This window comes from Microtus pennsylvanicus, chromosome 12, assembly GCF_037038515.1.
Source record: "Microtus pennsylvanicus isolate mMicPen1 chromosome 12, mMicPen1.hap1, whole genome shotgun sequence".
NCBI classification, from domain to species: domain Eukaryota; kingdom Metazoa; phylum Chordata; class Mammalia; order Rodentia; family Cricetidae; genus Microtus; species Microtus pennsylvanicus.
In genome coordinates this window covers 45,537,503-45,549,741 of record NC_134590.1, presented here as the reverse complement: position 1 = coordinate 45,549,741, position 12,239 = coordinate 45,537,503, and the positions used below count along the sequence as shown (strand labels likewise).

General features: G+C 47.4%; 1 protein-coding gene across 1 annotated transcript in view; it reads right to left on the bottom strand.

Annotated features, from left to right (window-relative positions):
• Nucleotides 1–3,428: 3,428 nt before the first annotated feature.
• Nucleotides 3,429–12,239, bottom strand: part of Sel1l3 (SEL1L family member 3) — a 110,150-nt gene continuing 101,339 nt past the window's right edge. The window contains exon 24 of the mRNA XM_075943538.1: nucleotides 3,429–4,503. Coding sequence (XP_075799653.1) covers nucleotides 4,364–4,503 — 140 coding nt within the window. The 3' untranslated portion in view covers nucleotides 3,429–4,363. The remainder of the gene's footprint in view (nucleotides 4,504–12,239) is intronic.

Here is a 12,239-nt window from a genome sequence, read left to right as displayed (position 1 = left end):
AATCACTCCCACATCACTCATAGATGCACACAGCGTTTTCTTCTAGATTGTGTGGTTGACAGCCAGTGTTAGCCACACGTGGTGATGTGGAGAGCAGCGGTTGGGTGGGAGGGAGAATTCAAGCAGGACTGGCCTCCAACTCCTGGGGGAGAGGAAGCAGCTACACATGGAGCATTTGGAATGGGAAAGGAGGCCGTCTTAGTGTCTTTGTACTGCGGGGCTTGGGGATAGCTTGGGGTAGACAAGCGAGGCCAGGAAGTGGCCTGGATACTGGGCTTGGGTTGTGGGATGGGTAAGATGGAGTGGTGTTCTCTGCTTGGGATGACTCAGGCCTCTTCTGGGGCTGAAATTCTTCTAAGGCCTTCCGGAATCCCTGCAGACATCTCCTAAGTATAGTAAGGGCAATTTTTCTTACACCCATGGCTCTTTGTATTTGCTTGCAAAGCTCAAAATATCAAAATGTCACAGGCTAGGTGGCTTGAGCAACAGACATTTATAGTTCCATGGAGCTGGAAACTCACGAAGGTGGGGCACACTCCACCTCTTTCATCTGTTTTTCTTTGAGGAAGGGACTCGTGCATCTTCCGTTCTCCTTTGGAGACATGCAGAGGGCAGCTGTAGACATGGGCTTCACATGCCCGACTCGCTTTGAAAACACACTGATTCATCGAGCCCAGATAGGCTTGGGTGTGCCCCTTGACAGGGGTGGATGTGTGTGTGTGTGTGTGTGTGTGTGTGTGTGTGAGAGAGAGAGAGAGAGAGAGAGAGAGAGAGAGAGAGAGAGAGAGAGAGAGAGAAGAGATTTTGTTCAATTTCACAAACGGGCTATTTGGCAGAACCTACTGGAGCCTTGAGGGATGGGCGGCTGTGCCCAGACCTCAGCCTGCACTGACTGGCACTGTTTTCATCTATGCTCTCCCAGCAAGGCGTCCTGCCTGGTTGAGTGACTCGGTCACCAGAGGGTGCAACGTGAGCCTGACAGTTCTAGAAAATCAATCGGACACATCTTTGTGGAGGGAAGACAAGGCCCAAATAAGAGCTGTCCTGGCAGACTTAGCTGGTCTCTGTATGCTGCTTCCTGCAAGGGGAATGACCTTTGAGGCTTCTATGCCCCAGACCCTCCCTAAAGAACAGTCTGACTTTCTCTAAGTGAGTCTCGGGAGCTGTTACTCTGAGAGATGTCAGGAGGGTCACTTTCCTGAGTCATGAAGGGAAAAGCTAACCTTGGGTGGCCACATGTCCCTAGCTTCCACCGGCAGTTTCCAGACAGCAAGTTCAGGCCTGGGAGAGCCTGCCTGCTGCTCTCATGCACGACTGAGTTTCTGGGCCATTCTGACCAACTGGAACACTGCTGGCCTCCTCATCAACAGGAGCCTGAATGTTTGTCCCCCAACCCCTGCATCTCCCACCATTCCTGCAGTATTTTAGACTTAGTTCCACCTCCAGGCCCGTGGCCAGGTATTCTTCCCCAGACAGCGTCTCCTTCCATCCCCCTTGTCAAAACCCTGCCACCTGCCAAGGCTCAGCTCCAGCCCCATAACAATTTTGCATTTAATAGCCACACTCATTGCTGAATACCTCAAAACATCTGTTGTATTGTCATGGTAGTGAAGTAGAAATGTATTCATGTGATGCTCAGATGCATATTGGAATATATTTTATCTACCATCAAGTTTTCCTTCTGAGAGTGCACTCCCTGGGCCCCAATCATGGCAGGTGGCTGCAGAGGTTGGAATCACTATTTAGTTCAATGGAATAAACCAATAGGCTCCTTTGGGAAATGCTTAGTCTCTTAAGGTCAAATGCCACAGAATGTGCTACCTTACCTCCCCTTCCTCGGGAAGTTGGCATAACACTGGGGCCTGTGGGAGATGGCGGCATCTACTATCAGGCAATGCAGCAGCATCTTGCTCTGGCCTTTGATTCCGCTCACCAATTGGTCCTGCTTCCAGCTTCACTGGTGTTTACAGATTCCTGTGGACACAGCTGCTGCTGCAGTGCAGGAAGCCAGCATCTGCATCTTGCCCTCCATCTTTCCCAGGGCATACGCAGATGCCTGGACACATTCAAACTGTGCAGAGGCCGGGGCATCTCAGAGAAGACACACATGGGAGTCTGAATGAGGAATGGATTCCACAGGCTCATGTATGTAAAGACTTGGTCCCCATTTGGTGATGCTGTTTGGGAAGCTGGTGGCTTACTGGAGTTAGTATGGTACACGGGGTGGACTTGGAGAGTTTATAGCCTTGGCCCACTTCCAATCTGGTCTCTGTGCTTCCCGTGTATGGATGAGAGGTGGCCTCTCAGCTTCCTGCTCGTGCTACTTGGACCATGCCCACCCTGCTGTTGTGGGTTCTTACTCTGGAACCCCACACAACAAAGAACCATCCAGCCCAAATATCCATAGCCACAGTGTGGTTCATAGACTCTGGTATTGGAACACTTGGTCTCCAGTAGGTGGCGCTGTTTGGTGAGGTGGTGTGGCATTGCTGGAGGAGGTTACATCACTGGGGGTGAGCCTTGAGAATTCATAGCCTCATCCCACCTCCAGTTCTATGTTTCTATCACTTATGGCCTTACCTTTCTTTCATGTCGGATCCTTATCCCTCTGGAACCATAAGCCAAAATAAACCCCTTCCTCTGTAAGTTGCTTGTGGTCATGGGTGTTCTATGACAGCCACAGAAAAGTAACTAATGAAGACAGGACTGAAAGACTCCTCTTATAACCCATGGCTGGAGTTTGACCCACTGAGTAGTGTAACTGTGACTGTCCGCAGCCTAGGGACCCAGCAGATAGGGAATGGGTGTGTTTGCCCTCAACAGAAGCCCTGAGCAGAGCTGAGCGCCTGCGTGGCTCCTCCCATATAACCTCCCTACACACAACCAACCCTGCGCTTTCCTGTGGGCTCTATGCACAATCTCACTTAAGACTTGTGAGATGCGCAAGCGGTGGATTTGTTTTCCCATCCTCATTATCTCGCACAAGAATGTGAAGCCCAAGGAGGGTTAATCCTAAAATTACTGAGTAAGTTACAGGACCAGGACTATTAGACTCTGAAGTCTGACTCTTTCGCCAATGGCTCAGGGAATGTCTGCTCAAACGGGAGCAATGCACACATGAGAAAGAGGGCGAGCTGGAGGCTTAGCCTAGAATCCAAGGAAGAACTCATCAGAGCAGGTGGTCCAGCACGGAGTGTGAGGCTCAGCAAACATCATCCTGGCAGGTGTAGGCTTAGGATTCGTTAAGGGAGCTTCCTGCCACCTTCATATCCACAGCTATCCGTGGCTTCCAGGACAACCCCTCTTGTGTAGGGGGTTGTTTTGTGCATTGAGGATGGGGAGCCTCCTGAGGAGAACATGTGGACGTCAGCACTTGGTAGAATGACCACAGTGACAACGAAAAAGAAAAGAAGCCAACTTCCTGGTAGTCAACTGTAGAAAAATAATTTTATTTACTACCGTAAATAAAGTAGTGCAAAGAGTAGTCTGAACCCACAGTAATGCCTTACTGATGTATTTTCTACAGTAGCAGCATACAGTACACACTCACGCACACACTCACACACACCCGTGCACGCACACACATCCCTATACAGACACCGGCAGGCAGAAGGGGTGGAGATGAAGCTATGAGCTAACAGCTGTTTTTCTGCAGATCCCTTTGCTGCCAGTCTAGTCTAACGGCAATTCATGAAGAAGACTACACTTAAATACTAAAGAGTTCCTAGATGTTATTGCATGGGTTGTGATGGAAACATAAACGATATCCAATAATGTCATCAAATGATTTGGAAGCACTACGACTCTAGAAAAATCCACAGGGGAAAAAAAATGTAAACCAATATACAATGCTATTGCCTTCCCTGTCTATGCTGTTTTGTTTGCTTCAGGGTGCCTTCTAACTGCTGGGCTTGAAACTCAGAGAGCAATCTGTCAGCCGGGCTTTGGGGAGCAGGATGTGGCAAACACAGACGCTGAAGCATCATCAGCTTCGGAGGGAAGTTCCTGTCCTCCGGTCAGAGGGGATGAACAAAGACCAAGACTTTTTCAAACGCACCTCCATGGATGTTCTACAAGGCAGGCTGTGGTTCCCAGAACGATGACCAGGAATGAAAGTCCAATGCCTCGGCTCACCTCCCCGCATGCCCCTGTTTTCAAGGCGATCCTTGAATTTGTTTGATACCTATATCCTGCTCTGGGTATGTCCTTGTTTAGAAATAAACAAAAAGACACCAAGTGCAAAGCCGGCATCCAGTTCACGAGACATTTAAGGTATTTATCAGTACAATGCCCTGACCTTGGCCTTCCCCAGCCAGATGTTGAAAGGGCTGTCTCTCAGCTGGAAAGACTTGGAGTGCACAGTTCACCCACAAGGCTCGGGGTTGTTAGCCACTGTGGGTGGGTCGTGGTCGGAGGCATCTGCAGCTGGAGGCACAGCTGGACTTGGGGTAGATGAGGTGGGGTCTGCCACGACCCAGGCTGGTGCTGGAGAGGAGCCATTGGCTGCGGAGACACAGTGCAAAGGGAGTTGACGATTGAGAGAGGCACACACAGGACACCCAGCCCCAGCCAGGACCCAGCAAGCAAGAGGGATACTCCTTGGCTGGTGGTCCCAACTCTCGGTAGACAAACAACCTTGGACCCGTTATCTATGCTCTTTGAACTTTGGTGTCCCCTTCTATAAAATACCAGGTTGGAATAGATATGTAAAGATCTCTGGTGGCTCTTACGGCCTGGGGTTCTAAGTCCCTGAGCGTCTGAAGGAATTTCCAGGCAAGATGCCACTGTCGTCAGTTTCCTGAACTGTGGCCCTGTCCCAGCTCCCCAACTCCCCTCCCCCATCTTCCCCATGATGTCAATATAATACAAACCATAAATAATATCAAACAGTCAGAGGAGGGCTGGTTTTATTTGCATTCTTATGCCATCTGGATGGTATGTCATATTCAGCCCAAGTTATTTTATTTAAATAATTGCATGCAATGGTTGGAAAATACAATCGCTGCATTTTTCATGAAATTAGGTTTCAGTATTTTTCAATATATCTTTAGTAGAGAACACAATTACCCTGATTTTAGAGGAACTTATATCAAGTTTATGTGGGTAGTTGTCTTTTCTCTTTAACTTGTATTTTATGCGTGTGAGTGCTTCGCCTGCATGTACGTCTTGTCCGACTTGAGTGCCTGGTGCCTACAGTGGCCAGAAGAGGGCACTGGATTCTCTGAAACTGTAACAGATGGTTGTGAGCTGGCATGTGGGGGCTGGGAATTGAATCCAGGTCCTCTGCAAGAGCAACCAGTGATCTTAAAAGCCGAGCCACCTCTTCAGACCCCATGTCAGTAACTTTCTGATACTAGTGATCTTGCCTCCCCCGAGCGCTGTGGCACTGTCTGGAGACATTTCCACTTGCCATACCTGCCCAGGGTATGGAATGATGGCATCTTATGAGTAGAAACCAAGGATCACGTTAAGCCTCCTGTAGTATACGCGACAGCCTCGCAGCAATGAGTGATTAGCTCTACATGTCATCTACGCTGGAGCTGGCAAAGCCTGCTTTATGTATTAAAACCTAGACATGCCTGAGGAAAGACTGTGGGCTCCTGAGGCCAACTGCTTTGACCCTTAACAGCTGTGTGAGTGACTTCGGGTAACTTATCCACACGTTCCCAACTCCAGGAAATGGAGAAGAGGAACGTAGTTGCCTCACTGAATCATTCCACGGGTTAACTGAGAAAAAGCTCTCGAAAAGCTTAGAACAGTGTTTGGAATGCCTAAGTATGTGGAGAATGTGTTGAGATTTGTTTGTTTCAGGTACATGGCTTAGGGGACTGATAAAAGGGTTGAAGCATTTGTTTTCTGGTTGCTTGCAGTCTCCTTTGAGGCTCCAAAACAAAAACCAGCAAGAACTTCAAAGCCAGAAAGGCCGCAAGTTGAATAGCAGGGATGTTTACCAGCTGGGCAACCTCGAGCAAGCTCTGAACCACTCTGAGTCTTAGTTTCTTTAGCTGTAAAATGGGGACAGTGACACCTGCAGCTGGGTGATGAACGGTTCAAACTCGAGCCGGTCTACCTGTAAGCAGTGATCTCAACTAAACTTGGTAATACTTCAGTCTCTGCAGAAAGTGGGGTCATTTTTTATTTTATTTATTATTTTTGTACTTATGTGTAGCGCACATATGTAAGCATGTGCATGCGCCAGGCACACATGTGGAGGTCAGGGGACAAGTTGGAGCCCGTGCTTTTCTTCCATCATGTGGGTTCAGGGACTGAATGCAAGCTTCCAGCACGGGCAGCAAGCACTTTTAGCTGCTGAGCCATCTTGACGGCCTGACGGAGCCATTTTTAAAGGTCATTCTGAACCATATGTACCACACAAAGATGCCACCCTGCACTGACAACCCAACTCTTCAACAGCTCCATGTCTGAACGGGGTCACCCCAAGAGCTGCTGCTGAAAGTTGGGGCATGAGCATCCTAGCAGGTTGGCGTTTCTGTCCACGAACAGGATTTTTCTTCCAACCACTCACAGGAAATGTGGAAGCAGAGACTAGGGGAGAGACCACAGTATCGTGGAAATATGGAACATTACAAGGGCTATGAAAGACTTGGAGACGGGTGATCAAGAGACGAGGTTCAGAGATCACCATGCCACGGTACGACGCCAACCCTGGGCATCTTCTTTAGCTGCCTAAGGAAGTTGGCTACTTCCTGAGCTAGATATGAACATGTGGATGTTTCAGTTTTAAGATGCTGGAATCCCTGGTTCCTCTGTTTCCTCCCCTGGGAACAAAAGGGTTTGCAACAGCTGGTGTCTGGACCCCCATCTGCCATAGGCTCTGCCTTTCCTGTGACCCCAGTGGAAGTTAATACAACACTAAGGCAGGGACTTTTAAGCTTAGGGACCATCTAAGTCACCATGGTAACGAGATAAATCAGCAATTGGTTTTCTGATTAAAACAAAAAGTGCCAATGTGTAAATGTAGAAGGAATGCCTAATTAGCGCCGCCGCCACCTAATCCCCCGGATGGGGACAATAATGAACGCTGGCGTTTCCCCAGCAAGTTTGTTATTATCTTTGTGAGGGTCCCCTCCCTTCTGTGGGCGCTGCAATCACTGTGTTAGTCCCCCCCCCCCCCCCGTCCCACATCTTAATTCTGGAGCGGGCCCTCTGTCTCTGCTCACCAGGAAAGTGTGCTGATTTTATTACTGGACTAGAACCAAGGTAACCAGGAATATCATCGCGCCACTTAAAAAATAACAGAGTATGTTCCAGAGCCAAGGGGAAGTGATTTGTGGATTATTCGCTGGCTGGGGAATCATTTCTGTATATTAGTGGGAATAATCGGGAGCTGGCACACACAGGACCTGTGGCCAAGGACAGTCACTGCCTGGTTTTGTATGGCTCTATGATCTAAGAATGGCTTTTACACTCTTAAATGGGAGGACAAAAATTAAAACAAGCCTAAGACTTTGTGATATGTGAAAATATTTGAAATTCAAATGGGTCCACACACAGTTTTATTAGAAGCCCAACTATGATGTCTGCTCTGATCTCCAGGGACAGAGAGGAAAAGGCAAAGTAATTATTATCTAACTCCTTACAGAAAAGTGGGGTGCTAGGGTGTAGCTCAATTGGTAGAGCGCTAGCCTAGTATGTGTGAAGCCCTTGGTTCCAGCCTTAGACACATAAAGTAAATGTAGAGATGCTGGCCTATAATCCTAGCATTGGGAGGAGAGGCAGGAGGAGCAGAAGTTAAAGGTTATCCTCTACTAACTTGGGGCTAGCAGGGGCTATGGGAGACTCTGCCTAGAAAACAAAACAGAAAAGTATGCTGATCCATGTTATAACCATCCCATATATTTGGCTGCCAGTAAATCAAACGTGGGCTTCAGCAAAGAGTATGGCAGGTGACTGGAGAGAATGAGGGGAAGGAAATCTCACACTATGCATGACTCAGTCCTCGGGAGCCTGCAGGGCCCAGGACAGGAACAAGATTCCTGTCATCAACACTGGCACTGGTGGGCGCCAAGAGAGGGAGACTAGGGGAGACGGGGAAGACACCTTGCTGTGATTTCCCTGTGCTTTTAGCAGAAACCTCATTAGCTGGAAGCGTAGGGGACAGAGGCAGAGCAGACAAAAGTTTAATTAATCTCACTTGGATCACCTTACATTCTGTTAGAAAATAGAAAAAAACCTAGAATAATCACCGTCTAAAAGAATGAGTCAGCATTCACGGGCAGGGTAGGGACAGACTGGCAGGGACTCAGCCACCCTGCCATCCCTGGGAGCGGAAAGCTCTACAGATCTCTTCTATGTTGTGTGTTCTTTAGAGTCACGCTGCAGACGGGCATTTTCTTTTTTTTCCTCTGAAATGAACCAGACCAGATGGGTTTCAGAGTTCAGAGCTGGGGCTTAGGTCAGACTATGTATAATGATGTATCTTGTGGACACAAATAGAAAAAAAGAAACTCGTCGTTTCATATATACACCTTATATGCACAGACTGAAAGGTAATTTTACATGTTTAGTGCCCTTGCATTTTTCTGCAACCTGTTGGGTGCTTAGGTGTGGACCCTCTGTGGCTTCATGCTGCTGGTACTCAAGTTTCAGGGTTTAAGAATTTAGGATTTAGAGTCTTAGGGATTCTGTGTTTTCAAAATTCAAATTTCAGTTTTCAAACGGGGACTCTTTGACATGGTGCTTCTGTTTTTTTTTTTTTTTCTTTCCATCCTTTTTTTTTTTACCTCCCATCAGGCGGCCAGCCAGGCTCCAGGTTCCTCTGCTTGAGGGGCGTCTGCAGCAGGTCCAGGTAAGTATGGACTCACTTTACTCTGGGATATTTTGGGCTTCAAAACAGCCGCTCCATTACACTAATTATGCTTGTGCCCTTGGCAGGAGTGGGAGGAGGTGCTTCTGAGACACACTCAAGCAGTGAAATAAACTCTTTTTAGGGTCTGAGAGTGAGGCTGATCTATCTGTGGATTGTTCTAGCAAAGCGCCCCCTCCTTTCCCGGGAGCAACCTGAAACTGGAAGGCTCCAGGGAAAATGCTAATGGCTCTGGGGTTAGGGGAAGATGCCCAAGCAGGGTGACCCAGAAGCTGCCTAACCGAGCACCTGGAACATTTAGTAGGAGTTCTGCTCTCAGACCTGAGGCAGCCAAGTAACTCCAGGGGCCTTATTACCCTGAGAAGCACTGATCTTCTGAAAGATGTAGCTGCCTGGAGGAAGGCAAGCCAGGAACCAGAAACAGGTTTTCTTGATGGCACTATTTGTCTCCTATTTTGTTACTTGTGACAGATTTGTAAACACCTTTGCTTAAATGCTTTTGAAGTGAAAGCCCCACAACATAGCAAAAGCATGCTAGGCTTCGGTTAACTATTACAGAGGCAAATCAGGCTAGTTAAGTGTGATCGCCTCCTTGTGGCAGAATTCTTTAATTGCAGGCAAAATGTCCCACTAGGACATGACTGACAACTAACAGCTTAAATACACCATGTCATCTCATTTGGTTCTTTCAGCTACAGAAAGAAGAAGGTAAGGTATTATCTCTTCCATTTTACAGAAGAACAAACGGAGGCAAAGGCAAGCTTCTCCCTTGCTCAACATTGTCCCACAAGTAACAGTAGGGCCAGAATCTTAGCAGCTCTTTTCCCCACTGCTGGTGGGACTAACTCCTGTCCTGCACCACTGAACATGGGACCATTTCACGTGGCAAAGGCTGGGGCATGTTGACTATATATCACAGAACATCATATAAACTTGGGAGAAAAATGGGGGTAGCTGGAGTTGAACGCATAACCGATATGAACAGCTTGCTGACAGAGGATTAAACTTTAAAAACAATTGATTTTAAAAGGAATCAAAACTCTGAAATAAATAAGAACCCCAACTTCTAGTGGCAATCCTTACCCCGGGCTGTTTTTAGAGGCCAGCAGTGTTCAAACCAAAGCCTTCTCTATTGACTATTGACCGGTACCCGGGGTGAATTACTATGTTTATTTCACACCCTCATCCGCCACAAAGGTCAGTCATCCACACCGCCATTTCCTGTGGTGCAAGGGACATGTGGATGCCAGCAGCCCATCAAGGCCAGTGGCAGAAGCATTGGCTTCTAGGAAGCCCACGCACCGTGCTCCTGTCATCTGCCTATCACCTCTTCAGTCACCTGGGTTGGACAATCTTATTTCAAAACGACTGGCATGTTTTCATCTTGTACAAGGACCATGGATACCAGTCAAGGAATGGGAGAGGTGCGTCAGCTCTCAGCATGAGTTCTCACATGGCCGGTGGCACCGCAGCAGGCAGGCACATTCTGGCAGCACGATAGCCCTTCCTTTCCATTTCCACCATTCCCGGTCCAGGCATGTTGTACAGAATGGCAGTGTGGGCATGACCCAGAGGCCTGCTACAAATGTCTGTCTAGACTCACTCTCTCAGAATCTTCAAGGCCTATGAACCCTGCATGATTCATATGCCCAGTAACACTAAGCACTGGGCTCGATTTTACATATGGAAACATTATTTTGTAACAAGCTGTTTTCTTTTAATTATCCTTTATAGTGCTTTTAAAGCAAATATGCATGTGGGCAGGTTAATTACGAATTTTATTTTAAGATACTCAAACCTATTAGGAAATATTCCTACTGTGAAGGGGCAATTAGTTTAAGATAGTCTGTAACATTTTAAAGTACTGAGGTTTTGAAAGCTAGTCTGGAATTCTGCATCCCTCTTGGTCTCGTTTCCTTAGCTGAACAGGCTACTTCACCTCTCTGGCTTCCATATTCTCATCAGTAACATGCCACATGCAGAACTGAGTTCTTTTTTAGATCTTATCCCAACAGTCTTCTGTGGTTGTCCAGAAGAAAGGGGAGACACACTAGAAAAAGCGAGTGAAACCATTTTGAAAAGTGAGGGGGAACAGGTGACAGAATGACCCAAGGAGGGACAGGGGGGAAATACATGTGATCTATGAAAGGGCCATAGGGACGGGAGACAAGAATGTAGAAGGACTGATAATGAAGATGGGAAGACGAGAAGCAGCCAGTGTCTAAGAAAGGAGTTCCCACCCACCCATGAATTTTCATGGCTACCGGCGGGCATAAAGCCATCAAGTCAATTTCCAGCAACCCTAACAGAAGCGCGTTCAGAGCAGTCGTAACAGTGTCTCCACAGAGTAAAAATGACAAAGATAATTTGAAATGGAAACATTGACAAGATGCAAAATAAATGTGCTATAGCTGGCAACAAATTCCGGGATGAGACAGACGGTGCCCTAGGGAGATTTATGCAGGGGCAGAGGACCGGGCAGCCAGCCTGCAGGGCTGTGGAGGGCAGCTCGCACCTCCTTCGGTAAATTAGAGGAAGACGGCGCTGCATTCGAGAGAGGGAAGCCCACCCCCTCCTTTCACTGTTCATCATCTGCAGCACGAATAACGGGCATGCAAACACTCAGATGCCAGCCTGTCCCTAATTTACCCATTGTAAGTGTCTCTGTTAGTCTTCATGAGTTATTCCCTCCTCTGGTTGCCATTCAAGATGGTGGAAATCTGTCACTTTCCACCAAGAGACACTTGCAGTTTGAGCCTCTGTTAAGTATGAGATAGTAACATGAACGGTAGGACTTGGGCCATTCTTTACCCTGGGAAGACAAATAAAACAGCTAATGTTCCCTGAGAGGGTTTTATACACCACTCAGGTTTGATGGCTCTCAGTTAACTACAGTTGCCATTAGGATACGCATCCTATATGCACTTTAAACTATCCCCTCAGTTTACAGCCCTTGAAAGCTATGATGGACTCTCTTTCCATTGATGAGAAACTGGAAGATCAGAAAGGTTGAGTAATTCACACCAAGTCACACAGATTCCAAGTCAGGAGTCAGTCTAAGCCCAAACAGAAGTAATGAAAATCTCATTGCATTAGCTACTCCTTATGCTAGCGTGAAAAAAAATGACCGTGTCTGGAAGGAACCAAGGTGGCCTCTCCGTGTCTACCTGGCTAGCTAGGTACACTTACGCAATACGACTGGGATGAGTGTGCTGTGGAACAGAATATTTGTGTAACTAAAGATGTGTCACATTGTTTGTGTGGCGGAATAATTGTTTAACTATGTAAAGATGGGTTGCTTTTGTTTGTGCTGCATTGGTTTAACTGCATAAAGATGTGTTGCTGTTTGACCTTGCCTGCTTAAGCACCTGACTGGTCTGATTAAAAAGCCGCATGGACTGAAAAAACAACA